General features: G+C 37.2%; 1 protein-coding gene across 13 annotated transcripts in view; it reads left to right on the plus strand.

Annotated features, from left to right (window-relative positions):
• TTC37 (tetratricopeptide repeat domain 37) overlaps nucleotides 1-13,842 on the plus strand; it is an 88,831-nt gene that overhangs the window by 46,714 nt on the left and 28,275 nt on the right. For 12 of the 13 annotated variants that reach the window (XM_032625823.1, XM_032625822.1, XM_032625825.1 and 9 more), the window contains 4 exons: nucleotides 920-1,013; nucleotides 3,619-3,696; nucleotides 6,386-6,510; nucleotides 7,549-7,672. In XM_032625823.1, coding sequence (XP_032481714.1) covers nucleotides 920-1,013; nucleotides 3,619-3,696; nucleotides 6,386-6,510; nucleotides 7,549-7,672 — 421 coding nt within the window. Of the gene's footprint in view, nucleotides 1-901; nucleotides 1,014-3,618; nucleotides 3,697-6,385; nucleotides 6,511-7,548; nucleotides 7,673-13,842 lie in introns of all 13 variants that reach the window. The other variant, XM_032625814.1, reaches the window with a different exon arrangement.

Genomic DNA, 13,842 nt, shown 5'->3' on the forward strand with positions numbered 1-13,842 from the left:
TAGGTTTTTGAGTCTGTAGTGGAGCCGTATCGTATATTCATTTAACAAATTCAATTATATGTGCTTGGCCAAAAAAATATTAATTTAGAAGCAGAAAAGAGAGAGGGGGGACAAGAGAAAATGTAGATAAATCATTTGTCCTGCTGACCGTTGGCCTCAGGGTAAGAGTGGATGAAGGTTATGGGTCTCCTCTTAATTTGACTCAGTTTGGTGACCTTCTCCTTGTGTGATGACCTAAGAATTTTGCAGGAATCATTTTAACCGTGTGATTTTTACCTTATGCTTTGACAGTTAGAACCTAACCATCACATAAGATGTGATTATACTCTACTCTGTTAAACAGTTTAAGAGATTTGAAGGCTTGCTTCCCAACATAAGTTGATCAGATGTGTTTCTTTCTCCTTTGCATGTTAGTAGATATATGATGTTTTTTGACATTAGAATTCAAAATACTACACTGAAAGTGCCCAAATCATCTTCTGTTTCTAGAGTACAATACTGAATTAAAAAAAATATATAGAAATTGGAACAGAACCACCAAGAGAAATTGTTGCTAAATTTAATCCCAGGAAGGTTTAAGTGACTAGCCAAAGAACTGGATTTCCTTACAATTCAAATGACCCATTTTAACATGAGCTATGATTTCAAATTGTTATACCTTTGGGAATAAAAAAGTGTTTAAACTTTAAAAAATAAGTAGAAGCCATATGTAACTATAGATGTTACTCAGTAATTTAAAAGAGTTCTGAAATGATTACTGGTATTTTATAGTCAGGATAAAATCAGACTACTATTCTTAGCAATGCCCATGACCTCAGGAAATAACCTAGTGTTTAAAATGTTGAAAAAAATTAAAACTCATATTTTACAAACACAACCATTATGCACATGAAAAGAAAAGATATTTTTGGATTTCCAGAAAGAATTCAGAATTATGCTCCAGCTTTCACAATGTTGGGTTACTTAAATGAACATCTACAACTGAAGAAGGAAGCAGCAGATGCATACCAAAGGTAAAGGCTCCCTTTAATTGAAATGTGGTCCTTATTTGTCAGTTGGCCTTTTAAAGATATAGTCTCATTTTCATGAAGAAGGTACTAATAAAATGTTCTGATTCTTTTCCTGATCTTTCATTATTTATTATTATTACATTTTGTATATGAAAAGATACAGTTCTAAATTTTCAGCTATATTTTCGTTTCTGTTGCTCAACCTGAGAGAAAGAGAGGAAGAGAGAGACAGAGAGAGAAAAAAATAAAAACCAAACCAGAAAACCTCTCAGGTTTTAGAAAAATCTGTCCCTTTACAGTTTGTCTTGCTTTATTATTAAAGACATGTGTTTATTCAGAGAAGAAATGAGATTTAAGGCATGAGAAAAAATTACATGTTATTTTGAATCACTTTAATGTCTACTATATCGTATTTATTCATTCAGTAAATATTTGTTAAACTGCTATGTGTCAAGCAGTGTCCTTGGCAGTGGCAATTTAGCAGTGAGTTAAAACAAACACAGGCTCAGTTCTCATGGAGCTCATGTTCTGGTGGAGGGGAGGCGCATTGTAAGCTAATAAACATCTGTGATGGTAACAATTGCTAGGAAAGAAAATCAAAGTAAAGTAAAGGGCTAGACACTAGAGAGGCAAGCAGCAAATTTGAGATAGGTTTAAGAGGTAGGTTTCCTAAGGAGGCAATTAAGGCCTGACCTGAATGAAGTGAGGCCACAAGCCATTTGGTTATCAGGGAAAGAGCATTCCAGGCAGAAGGAACAGCAAGAACAAGTGCTCTGAAGCAGGAGTGGACTTGGTATGTTGAAGAAACAAGGACAGCGTGCTTGAGTGAGATGACCAGCCGGGAGAGTGAGAGGAAATGAAATCAACTTGAAGTTTTATTCTCTACAAATTAATTGATCTGTGGGGCTTCCCTGGTGACGCAGTGGTTAAGAATCTGCCTGCCAGTGCAGGGGACACAGGTTCGAGCCCTGGTCCGGGAAGATCCCACATGCCGTAGAGCAGCTAAGCCCGTCCGCCACAACTACTGAGCCTGCGCTCTAGAGCCCGCGAGCCACAACTACTGATCCCGCATGCCACAGCTACAGAAGCCCATGCACCTAGAGTCTGTGCTCCACAACAAGAGAAGCCACTGTAATGAGAAGCCCGTGCAATGCAACAAAGAGTAGCCCCCGCTTGCCACAACTAGAGAAAGCCTGCGTGCACCAACAAAGACCCAACGCTGCCAAAAATAAATAAAAATTAAAAAAAAAATTAATCGATCTGTGAATAAGAAAATCACTGTTGATCTCATGAGTACTAGACGAAAAGTTAAAAGACCTGATTGCCTAACCTCTGAGGCACATCACTGCCCTAAATCTAAATAAACAGATGTTTAGAAGAAGCCTTGTCAGATGATAAATAATCGAGGTGTCCCAAATGCTTTGCCATCCTTGTATGGATCTCTCTGTAGTTAAAGAAGTAATCACTAGATGGTACTGGAGGCTGTATAATCAAGAAGTTATTTTGCCAGGTGTATGTGGAGAGAGGTTTATGAAAACCCACAATTCTATTTCTTTCAACGTTACAATAAATTTACCAATAAAGAAACTGTAGAAATTTGATAGGATACAACAGTGAGCAGGATTTTTAAACAGAGAAAACTAGGCAGCTTTAGAATGCTTGCTACTTTTTTTGGTATACATTATAATCACAAATATTGTGAGTGTAACGCTGGTTATACCTTTGCTTAAAATGGCAACTCCATAGTCACTTGGATACACACCACTCTTTCTTGACTGATCACCACTGTTGTTTTCTCCTTAAACAAGTATTTGAGACTTGAAATTACAAATTAGGTATAAATCTAACCACAGGTACAGTCTTTAATATGAAACTGTTTCTGTAATACTATCTTTTAGACTTCTCTGGCAAATTTTTGTTTTTCATGTAACATCAGGGGCATTAAAAGCTTTTCTTGGCTATTTCTCCCTGGCTAATCTTTAACAGAAAAAAAAAAGTCATTAAATATCCAACTCCTTTGGTTGTTGAGACATTTCCCTGCTTGCCCCAAGGGGACTGAGCATGAGAAGGTAAAAATATGGGCTGTCAGCATGTTGTTGTATTTATTCTAAGCCTCTTGGGACTCCTGATGACTCATTCCCTCCTCTGAATTCATTATTGCCTAAATATCTTTCTGTATGTAGCAGGAAAACGCACATGAAAGCACTCAATTTCCTGGCTTCCTACGTCAAACTTCTAGTATATAAATAATTTTAAGAGTGTACTATGTACTTCAAATTCTGTACACTTCAAATATGTCAAAACTTTAAAACATCAACCCAGTTGTTCCCCATGTTTAGATTAAAATCTTTGGAATATTTAAAGCTCAAGTATGGTAAGTGATTTCTCTTAAGAGGTCACTTTTTATTATTTTCCTGACAATCTAAAATCTATTAAGTGCTTTTGTGGTACCAGTTTAATAAAATATAAATAAGCTGTTATGGAACTAGTTAAATAATTAGTAGAATTAAATGAAGAAAACAAAAATCTGTAGATTCAGTTAAGGAGGAAGAGTAAAAGAATGCTGTTGCACTTAGGTAATTTAAAATACCTTGTCCTTTTTTTAAAGGGCAATTTTGTTGTTACAGACTGCAGAAGACACAGATGCTTATAATGTTACAATAAGAAATTATGGCAGATTGTTATGGTAAGCATATTTTTTTCCCATTAATTCCATGAACCTAACAGGTTTTTCTGGTGAAAGCTGTGGGGTTAGTGAGGTGATGACCAGTTTCCAGAGTCGCGGGTTGTGTGTGAATGAGTACGATGATGACATTCCCCCAGGATACATCATTCCCACTGTACCAAGCTGTGTTAACAGTTTCCTGTCCCTGTAGTGACCCCTAGCCCCAGTGTCCTTTGTGAAGACCAGGTTTAGAACTGATGTTTGTGAACTAGACAGGAGAGGTAGTTACTGTTTCTAATAGTAGAAGCCTAGTTAATTGGAAGAGGATTAGATTTATTCTGATTTGATGTATATTCTTAAACTGGGGGTGGGATTAAGGGTCCAGAAACCCTTTTGAGATAGTACACAAAAATTTTTGTATGTGTGCATTTTGGGGGTGGGGAGGGAGCAATATCACTTTCTTCAGAGTCTCAAAGACTTCCGACTTCAAAAAAAAGATTGAAAAAAAAATAGGCTGGAAACCAATTGTTTCAGAGGATAGAACTCGGTTGGGACAGTAGGAGTGTTAGTGGGAGGAAGACTTTTGGCTCAAGGAGGCATTCCTCAAATTGAGAGCTGCCCCAAAATTCAATGTTCCAGTTTGAAACACATTATTAGAACTGTAGTTTGATATTTTGGGATTAGTACCTACATCTTTTAAGGAGCTACATAGTAGAAATCGGAGGTAGCCAGTTCGTTTCTTTTATAACCGTGTAACTGAATCGTATCTATAGACAGAAAATTTTCCCTGTTTTGATTGCTTCTCCTTTTAATTCTTTTAAATTGTTGTGTTTAGGAGTTGATAGAGCTCTGCCAGTTCCAAGATTTTGTCGTAAGAAACTGTATGGAGCAAAGTATCTGTTCTCTTTAGTTAGATGTTTCATATAATGTAACTGTTTTATAAGAAAATTTATACCTCCCATTGAAAATACGTCATCTGATTTCTTTTTAATTTGTTTTTATTATGAAATATATTAAACATGCAAAACATAGCAACAGAGTATGGAGCATAATTTAGTGAATAGTCACCATTCAGATATAACAGATCTTAAAATTCTGTTAATAGGTTTCAGGTTTCTTTTTCAAAAAAAAAAGTTACAAATAAAGTTGAAGCCCCTTGTGCCCTTCTCTAGTTCCATTCTTTTCTCTACAAAAGTTATCAAATGTTTGAAGATAGTGTTCATTAAAAAAATACTTTAAAAATACATGTATGGGGGGCTTCCCTGGCGGCACAGTGGTTAAGAATCTGCCTGCCAATGCAGGGGACACGGGTTCGAGCCCTGGTCTGGGAGGATCCCACATGCCGCAGAGCAGCTAAGCCCGTATACTACAACTACTGAGCCTGCGGTCTAGAGCCCGCGTGCCACAACTACTGAAGCCTGTGCGCCTAGAGCTGGTGCTCCACAACAAGGGAAGCCACTGCAGTGAGAGGGATGTGCATCACAACGTAGAGTAACCCCCGCTCACCACAACTAGAGAAAGCCCACGTGCAGCAACGAAGACCCAGTGCAGCCAAAAATAAACAAATTAGATTAATTAATTAAAAAAATACATGTATGTATCCATAAACAATCTAAGGTAGTCCTCTTCCCTTCATTAAATATTTATCAAAATTTGAGTTAACGGATTTTTAAATTCTTTCACCTTCATAAAATTAATTTTAGAAGCAAATATTGCCTGTATTTTTAGCTCCCACCCACACCTCCAAGATTAAAAAGATTTTATGAAAAGATTTCTAATAACACATTATAAATAGAAGCAGTTTCTGATTATAGTGATAGATACCAGAAATCAGAATCTCAAAGGTTCAGTGAGTCTGTTCCAGGTGGTGGCACTTCTCTTCATTTTTAAGTAAACAAAACACGTTTTTTTATTTTGTTGTTATTAAAAAGCATTCTAGGGGCTTCCCTGGTGGTGCAGTGGTTGAGGGTCTGCCTGCTGATGCAGGGGACGCGGGTTTGTCCCCGATCCGGGAGGATCCCACATGCCGCACAGAGGCTGGGCCCGTGAGCCATGGCCGCTGAGCCTGCGCGTTCGGAGCCTGTGCTCTGCAACGGGAGAGGCCACAACAGTGAGAGAGGCCCGCGTACTGCAAAAAAAAAAAAAAAAAAGCGTTCTACTTTAGTATCATGTATAACAATTTTTACTTTTATTCCTATTAAATGCCGAAAAGATAATGTATAGTTTTGTCTGTGGGATTTTAGTGTATCTATATGCCCTCCAAAAAAATGGATGTGCAGATAAACAGTTTACACGGAGGCTGGGTTTGGTTATGACTTGCTAAGCTTGTCAAAGATGCTCATAGGGTAATATTTAACTAACATATTAAGCTTAAAAAATTAGAGTTCTATATCAAAGTCAACTTGAAATTATTTTTATAACAGAGTTTAATTCAAGTTTGTTAAAAAAAAAAGACAGTTTGTAATTCAGCAGAACTGTTCATTTTCACACATAATTTAAAAGTGTGAAGTTAAATCCCCCTAGTGCATCCTGTTTGAAATAAGTGATAACGCCTTCTATTTTAATATAAGGCTTTTCTGCAGCTTTAACACTGATAGATGAAGTAGATTAAGTTGTTAAAAGAGCTTTAGTATAATAATATTTCTGAATTTTGATGATATAAGCCAAAATGATTTTTGATATTAAAAGTAAGTTATGTTTTGCTTCTTAGTTCTATTGGTGAATATGATAAAGCTATCCAGGCTTTTAAGTCAACACCCCTTGAGGAGTTAGAAGACATCATAGGTTTTGGATTGGCTTTATTTATGAAGGGTCTGTATAAAGAGAGCAGCAAAGGTAAGTGCGTTGCTTAAAGTTAAAGGATACTTTCTACTTTTCCAGAGCTGAGAAGAATTTAATCATGATGGGCTTACATACAGAAAGATGTAATATTAAGATGGGGGTAGGGGTTGCAGTGTTTATTAAAAATCTGACTGAAAGTCAGGAACGTTAAGAGGTACTTTTTATCTGTTCCTTCCTTTAGTACATTATTATGATGAATAGTCTTTTTAGCAGTGTTGCGAACTGAATTTTATCTTTATTATTTAGATGAGGAAACAGACCCAAGATCACTTAGGGTACATGTATAGGTAGCATTTGAAAGCAAATATTTACTACTCCACAGTGTTTCAGTATACATTTCTGATAAATGAAGGCCTCAACCATTGTTTGTAATATACATTTTGGTTTCTCCAAAAATGCTTATTGAGTGTATTTCCACATATATGGCCCAGCCTATGTGTGTGCAGCTCATTTTAAGTACTGCTTAATGGAGTTGCTGGTCTGTACCTGGGAATCTGGGTGATACCTCAATGGCTCTAGACCTCCACTTCTTTTGAAGATAGTAATTCAAACCTGCCTATAGATTCTAAAGAAGGAAATTGAGAAATATCATATAATAACCCAAATGATATTCCCAGAATCACCTTGGAACAGCTAAACCAATTTAGATATTCTAAATTTTTATTCCATTCACTTGAGAGCAAGGGAACAATAAGATGTAATTTTAGTTAGACCCTTTTAAAAAATAGGATTAGGTGGGCTTCCCTGGTGGCGCAGTGGTTGAGAGTCCGCCTACCGATGCAGGGGACACGGGTTCTGTGCCCCGGTCAGGGAATATCCCACATGCCGCGGAGCGGCTGGGCCTGTGAGCCGTGGCCGCTGAGCCTGCGCGTCCGCAGCCTGTGCTTCGCAACCGGAGAGGCCACAACAGTGAGAGGCCCGCATACCGCAAAAAAAAAAAAAAAAAAGTATTAGGAAAGGAAATATCCCACCATTTGTCAGTCGGGATTGCTTTTATATTGTTTTGTTTTTGTTTCCAACTCTATGTAACAGCCTACGAGAGAGCCTTGTCTACTGTTGAATCAGAGCAAGACAAAGCTCATATCCTGACAGCTCTGGCAATAGCGGAGTATAAACAAGGAAAAATGGACGTAGCCAAGACATTGTTATTTAAATGGTATGTATAGTTGACATCAACACTCGACATGACCAGATACTTAAATATTGGGTTAAAATTTGGAGGAACATAAAATGAAGTTCTTAATGTTTCAGGAACATTTTTGTGAACAAAAGGGATTGGACCCACCTGGTTCTGAACTGACAGTCACAGGTGGAGCTAGAGATCATGGCTTAATTTTAAATTCTGGATTCATCCAATCCTTCAAAACCATCCTGTACTCTGTGTGTATTATTTATTTTTTAAAAACAGTAATTGATCAGCTGATCTCTTCGGATCATAAAATTTTAATGAAGGCAGTCATTAACTGGCTTGTTTTTGGCCCTGTAAGTTTCCAAAGAGACTTTTTTTCCTCTTTCGTATTCAGGTTAACCTGATAAAGTTCATTTAAAGTTGAGTCTTTAAAAATGTGTATATACACCAATATAAATTGTAACTGTTTCTTTATTTTTGGAATAATTTAATAAAATAACAGTCTCTGATATCTGTGATTACTTATATGGTATTTTTTAAAAAATAATTTATTTTATTTTATTTTTGGCTGCGTTGGGTCTTGGTTGTTGCGCGTGGGCTTTTCTCTAGTTGCAGTGAGCAGGGGCTACTCTTCATTGTGTGCAGCCTTCTTTTTCTTTTTCTTTAATTTTTAAATTTTATTGTATTTATTTTTTTATACAGCAGGTTCTTATTAGTCATCAATTTTATACACATCAGTATATACCTGTCAATGCCAATCGCCCAGTTCATCACACCACCATCCCCACACCCCGGCCGCTTTCCCTGCTTGCTGTCCATACGTTTGTTCTCTACATCTGTGTCTCAGTTTCTGCCCTGCAAATCGGTTCATCTGTACCATTTTTCTAGGTTCCACATATATGCGTTAATATACGATATTTGTTTTTCTCTTTCTGACTTACTTCACTCTGTATGATTGTCTCTACATCCATCCACGTCTAAACAAATGACTCAATTTTGTTCCTTTTTATGGCTGAGTACTATTCCATTGTATATATGTACCACATCTTCTTTATCCATTCATCTGTCTCTGGACATTTAAGTTGCTTCCATGACCTGACTATAAATAGTAAATAGTGCTGCAGTAAATAGTTCTGCAATGAACATTGGGATGCATGTGTCTTTTTGAATTATGGTTTTCTCTGGGTATATGTCCAGTAGTGGGATTGCTGAATCATATGGTAATTCTATTTTTAGTTTTTTAAGGAACCTCCATACTGTTCTCCATAGTGGCTGTATCAATTTACATTCCCACCAACAGTGCAAAAGGGTTTCCTTTTCTCTGCACCCTCTCCAGCATTTGATGTTTGTAGATTTTCTGATGATGCCCATTCTAACTGGTGTGAGGTGATACCTCATTGTAGTTTTGATTTGCATTTCTCTAATAATTAGTGATGTTGAGCAGCTTTTCATGTGCTTCTTCACCACCTGTATGTCTCCTTTGGAGAAATGTCTATTTAGGTCTTCTGCCCATTTTTGGATTGGGTTGTTTGTTTTTTTAATATTGAGCTGCATGAGCTGTTTATATATTTTGGTGATTAATCCTCTGTCCATTGATTCATTTGCAAATATTTTGTCCCATTCTGAGGGTTGTCTTTTCATCTTGTTTATGGTTTCCTTTGCTGTGCAAAAGCTTTTAAGTTTCATTAGGTCCCATTTGTTTATTTTTGTTTTTATTTCCATTACTCTAAGAGGTGGATCAAAAACGATCTTGCTGTGATTTATGTCAAAGAGTGTTCTGCCTATGTTTTCCTCTAAGAGTTTTATAGTGTCCGGTCTTACATTTAGGTCTCTAATCCGTTTTCAGTTTATTTTTGTGTATGGTGTTAGGGAGTGTTCTAATTTCATTCTTTTACATGTAGCTGTCCAGTTTTCCCAGCACCACTTATTGAAGAGACTGTCTTTTCTATATTGTATAGCCTTGGCTCCTTTGTCATAGATTAGTTGACCATAGGTGCATGGGTTTGTCTCTGGGCTTTCTATCTTGTTCCGTTGATCTATATTTCTGTTTTTGTGCCAGTACCATATTGTCTTGGTTACTGTAGCTTTATAGTAAAGTCTGAAGTCACGGAGTCTGATTCCTCCAGCTCCGTTTTTTTCCCTCAAGACTAGCTATTTGGGGTCTTTTGTGTCTCCATACAAATTTTAAGATTTTTTGTTCTAGTTCCGTAAAAAATGCCATTAGTAATTTCATAGAGATAGCATTGAATCTGTAGATTGCTTTGGGTACTATAGTCATTTTCACAGTATTGATTCTTCTAATCCAAGAACATGGTATATCTCTCCATCTGTTGGTATCATCTTTAATTTCTTTCATCAGTGTCTTATAGATTTCTGCATACAGGTCTTTTGTCTCCCTAGGTAGGTTTATTCCTAGGTATTTTATTCTTTTTGCTGCAATGGTAAATGGGAGTATTTCCATAATTTCTCTTTCAGATTTTTCATCATTAGTGTATAGGAATGCAAGAGATTTCTGTATATTAATTTTGTATCCTGCAATTTTACCAGATTCACTGATTAGCTCTAGTAGTTTTCTGGTGGCATCTTTAGGATTCTCTACGTATAGTATCATGTCATCTGCAAACAGTGACAGTTTTACTTCTTCTTTTCCAATTTGTATTCCTTTTATGTCTTTCTTCTCTGATTCCCACGGTTAGGACTTCCATAACTATGTTGAATAATAGTGGTGAGAGTGGACATCCTTGTTCCTGATCTTAGAGGAAATGCTTTCAGTTTTTCACCACTGAGAATGATGTTTACTGTGGGTTTGTTGTATACGGACTTTATTATGTTGAGTTAGGTTCCCTCTCTGCCCACTTTCTGGAGAGTTTTTATCATAAATTCGTGTTGAATTTTGTCAAAAGCTTTTTCTGCATCTATTGAGATGATCATATGGTTTTTATTCAATTTCTTAATATGGTGTATCACATTGGTTGATTTGCGTATATTGAACAGTCCTTGCATCCCTGGGATAAATCCCACTTGATCATGGTGTATGATCCTTTTAATGTGTTGCTGGATTGTGTTTGTTAATTTTTTGTTGAGGATTTTTGCATCTATATTCATCAGGGATATTGGTCTGTAATTTTCTTTTCTTGTAGCATCTTTGTCTGGTTTTAGTATCAGTGTGATGGTGGCCTCATAGAATGAGTTTGGGAGTTTTCCTTCCTCTGCAATATTTTGGAAGAGTTTGAGAAGGATGGGTGTTAGCTCTTCTTTAAATGTTTGATAGAATTCACCTGTGAAGCTATCTGGTCCTGGACTTCTGTTTGTTGGAAGATTTTTAATCACAGTTTCAATTTCATTACTTGTGATTGGTCTGTTCATATTTTCTATTTCTTCTTGGTTCAGTCTTGGAAGGTTATACCTTTCTAAGAATTTGTCCATTTCTTCCAGGTTGTCCATTTTATTGGCATAGAGTTGCTTGTAGTAGTTCCTTAGGATACTTTGTATTTCTGTGGTGTCTGTTGTAACTTCTCCTTTTTCATTTCTAATTCTATTGATTTGAGTCCTCTCCCTCTTTTTCTTGATGAGTCTGGCTAATGGTTTATCAATTTTGTTTAGCTTCTCCAAGAACCAGCTTTTAGTTTTATTGATCTTTGCTATTGTTTTCTTTGTTTCCATTTCATTTATTTCTGCTCTGATCTTTATGATTTCTTTCCTTCTGCTAACTTTGGGTTTTGTTTCTTCTTCTTTCTCTAGTTCCTTTAGGTGTAAGGTTAGATTGTTTATTTGAGATTTTTGTTTCTTGAGGTAGGCTTGTATAGCTATAAACATCCCTCTTAGAACTGCTTTTGCTGCATCCTATAGGTTTTGGATCGTCATGTTTTCATTGTCATTTGTCTCTAGGTATTTTTTGATTTCCTGTTCGATTTCTTCAGTGATCTCTTGGTTATTTAGTAACATATTGTTCAGCCTCCATGTGTTTGTGTTTTTTATGTTTTTTTCCCTGTAATTGATTTCTAATCTCATAGCATTGTGGTCAGAAAAGATGCTTTATATGATTTCAGTTTTCTTAAATTTACTGAGGCTTGATTTGTGACCCAAGATGTGATCTATCCTGGAGAATGTTCTGTGTGCCCTTGAGAAGAAAGTGTAATCTGCTGTTTTTGGATGGAATGTCCTATAAATATCAGTTAAATCTATCTTGTCTATTGTGTCATTTAAAGCTTGTGTTTCCTTATTTATTTTCAATTTGGGTGATCTGTCCATTGGTGTAAATGAAGTGTTAAAGTCCCCCACTATTATTGTGTTACTGTCGATTTCCTCTTTTATAGCTGTTAGCAGTTGCCTTATGTATTGAGATGCTCCTATGTTGCATGCATATATATTTATAATTGTTATATCTTCTTCTTGGATTGATCCCTTGATCATTATGTAGTGTCGTTCCTTGTCTCTTGTAACATTCTTTATTTTAAAGTCTATTTTATCTGATATGAGTATTGCTACTCCGGCTTTCTTTTGATTTCCATTTGCATGGAATATCTTTTTCCATCCCCTAACTTTCAGTCTGAATGTGTTCCTAGGTCTGAAGTGGTTCTCTTGTAGACAGCATATATATGGGTCTTGTTTTTCTATCCATTCAGCAAGCCTGTGTCTTTTCGTTGGAGCATTTAATCCATTTATGTTTAATTTAGTTATCGATGTGTATGTTCCTATGACCATTTTCTTAATAGTTTTATGTTTGTTTTTGTAGGTCCTTTTCTTCTCTTGTGTTTCCCACTTAGAGAAGTTCCTTTAGCATTTGTTGTAGAGCTGGTTTGGTGGTGCTGAATTCTCTTAGCTTTTGCTTCTCTGTAAAACTTTTGATTTCTCCATCGAATCTGAATGAGATCCTTGCTGGGTAGAGTAATCTTGGTTGTGGGGTCTTACCTTTCATCACTTTAAGTGTATCATGCCACTCCGTTCTGGCTTGTAGAGTTTCTGCTGAGAAATCAGCTGTTAACCTTATGGGAGTTACCTTGTATGTTATTTGTCATTTTTCCCTTGCTGCCTTTAATAATTTTTCTTTGTCTTTAATTTTTGCCAATTTGATTACTATGTGTCTTGGCGTGTTTCTCCTTGGGTTTATCGTGTATGGGACTCTCTGCACTTCCTGGACTTGGATGGCTATTTCCTTTCCCATGTTAGGGAAGTTTTCGACTATAATCTCTTCAAATATTTTCTCTGATCCTTTCTCTCTCTCTTCTCCTTCTGGGACCCCTATAATGCGAATGTTGCATTTAATGTTGTCCCAGAGGTCTCTTAGGCTGTCTTCATTTCTTTTCATTCTTTTTTCTTTAGTCTGTTCTGCACCAGTGAATTCCACCATTCTGTCTTCCAGGTCACTTATCCGTTCTTCTGCCTCAGTTATTCTGCTATTGATTCCTTCTAGTGTAGTTTTCATTTCAGTTATTGTATTGTTCATCTCTGTTTGTTCGTTTTTTAATTCTTCTAGTTCTTTGTTAAACATTTCTTGCATCTTCTCGATCTTTGCCTCCATTCGTTTTCTGAGGTCCTAGATCATCTTCACTATCATTATTCTGAATTCTTTTTCTGGAAGGTTGCCTATCTCCACTTCATTTAGTTGTTTTTCTGGGGTTTTATCTTATTTCTTCATCTGGTTCATAGCCCTGTGCCTTTTCATCTTGTCTCTCTTTCTTTGAATGTGGTTTTTGTGCCACAGGCTGCAGGATTGTAGTTCTTGCTTCTGCTGTCTGCCCTCTGGTGGATGAGGCTATCTAAGAGGCTTGTGCAAGTTTCCTGATGGGAGGGACTGGTGGTGGGTAGAGCTGGGCGTTGCTCTGGTGGGCAGAGCTCAGTAAAACCTTAATCCACTTGACTGCTGATGGGTGTGGCTGGGTTCCCTCCCTGTTGGTTGTTTGGCCTGAGGCAACCCAACACTGGAGCCTACCTGGGCTCTTTGGTGGGGCTAAGGACTCATGCCAAGGAGTACTTCCCAGAACTTCTGCTGCCAGTGTCCTTGTCCTCACAGTGAGACAGAGCCATCCCCCACCTCTGCAGTAGACCTTCCTACACTAGCAGGTAGTTCTGGTTCAGTCTCCCCTGGGGTCACTGCTCCTTCCCCTGGGTCCCGATGTGCACACTACTTTGTGTGTGCCCTCCAAGAGTGGAGTCTCTCTTTCCCCCAGTCCTGTCGAAGTCCTGCAATCAAATCC

The sequence above is a fragment of the Phocoena sinus genome, chromosome 3 (assembly GCF_008692025.1).
Source record: "Phocoena sinus isolate mPhoSin1 chromosome 3, mPhoSin1.pri, whole genome shotgun sequence".
Classification (NCBI taxonomy): Eukaryota; Metazoa; Chordata; class Mammalia; order Artiodactyla; family Phocoenidae; genus Phocoena; species Phocoena sinus.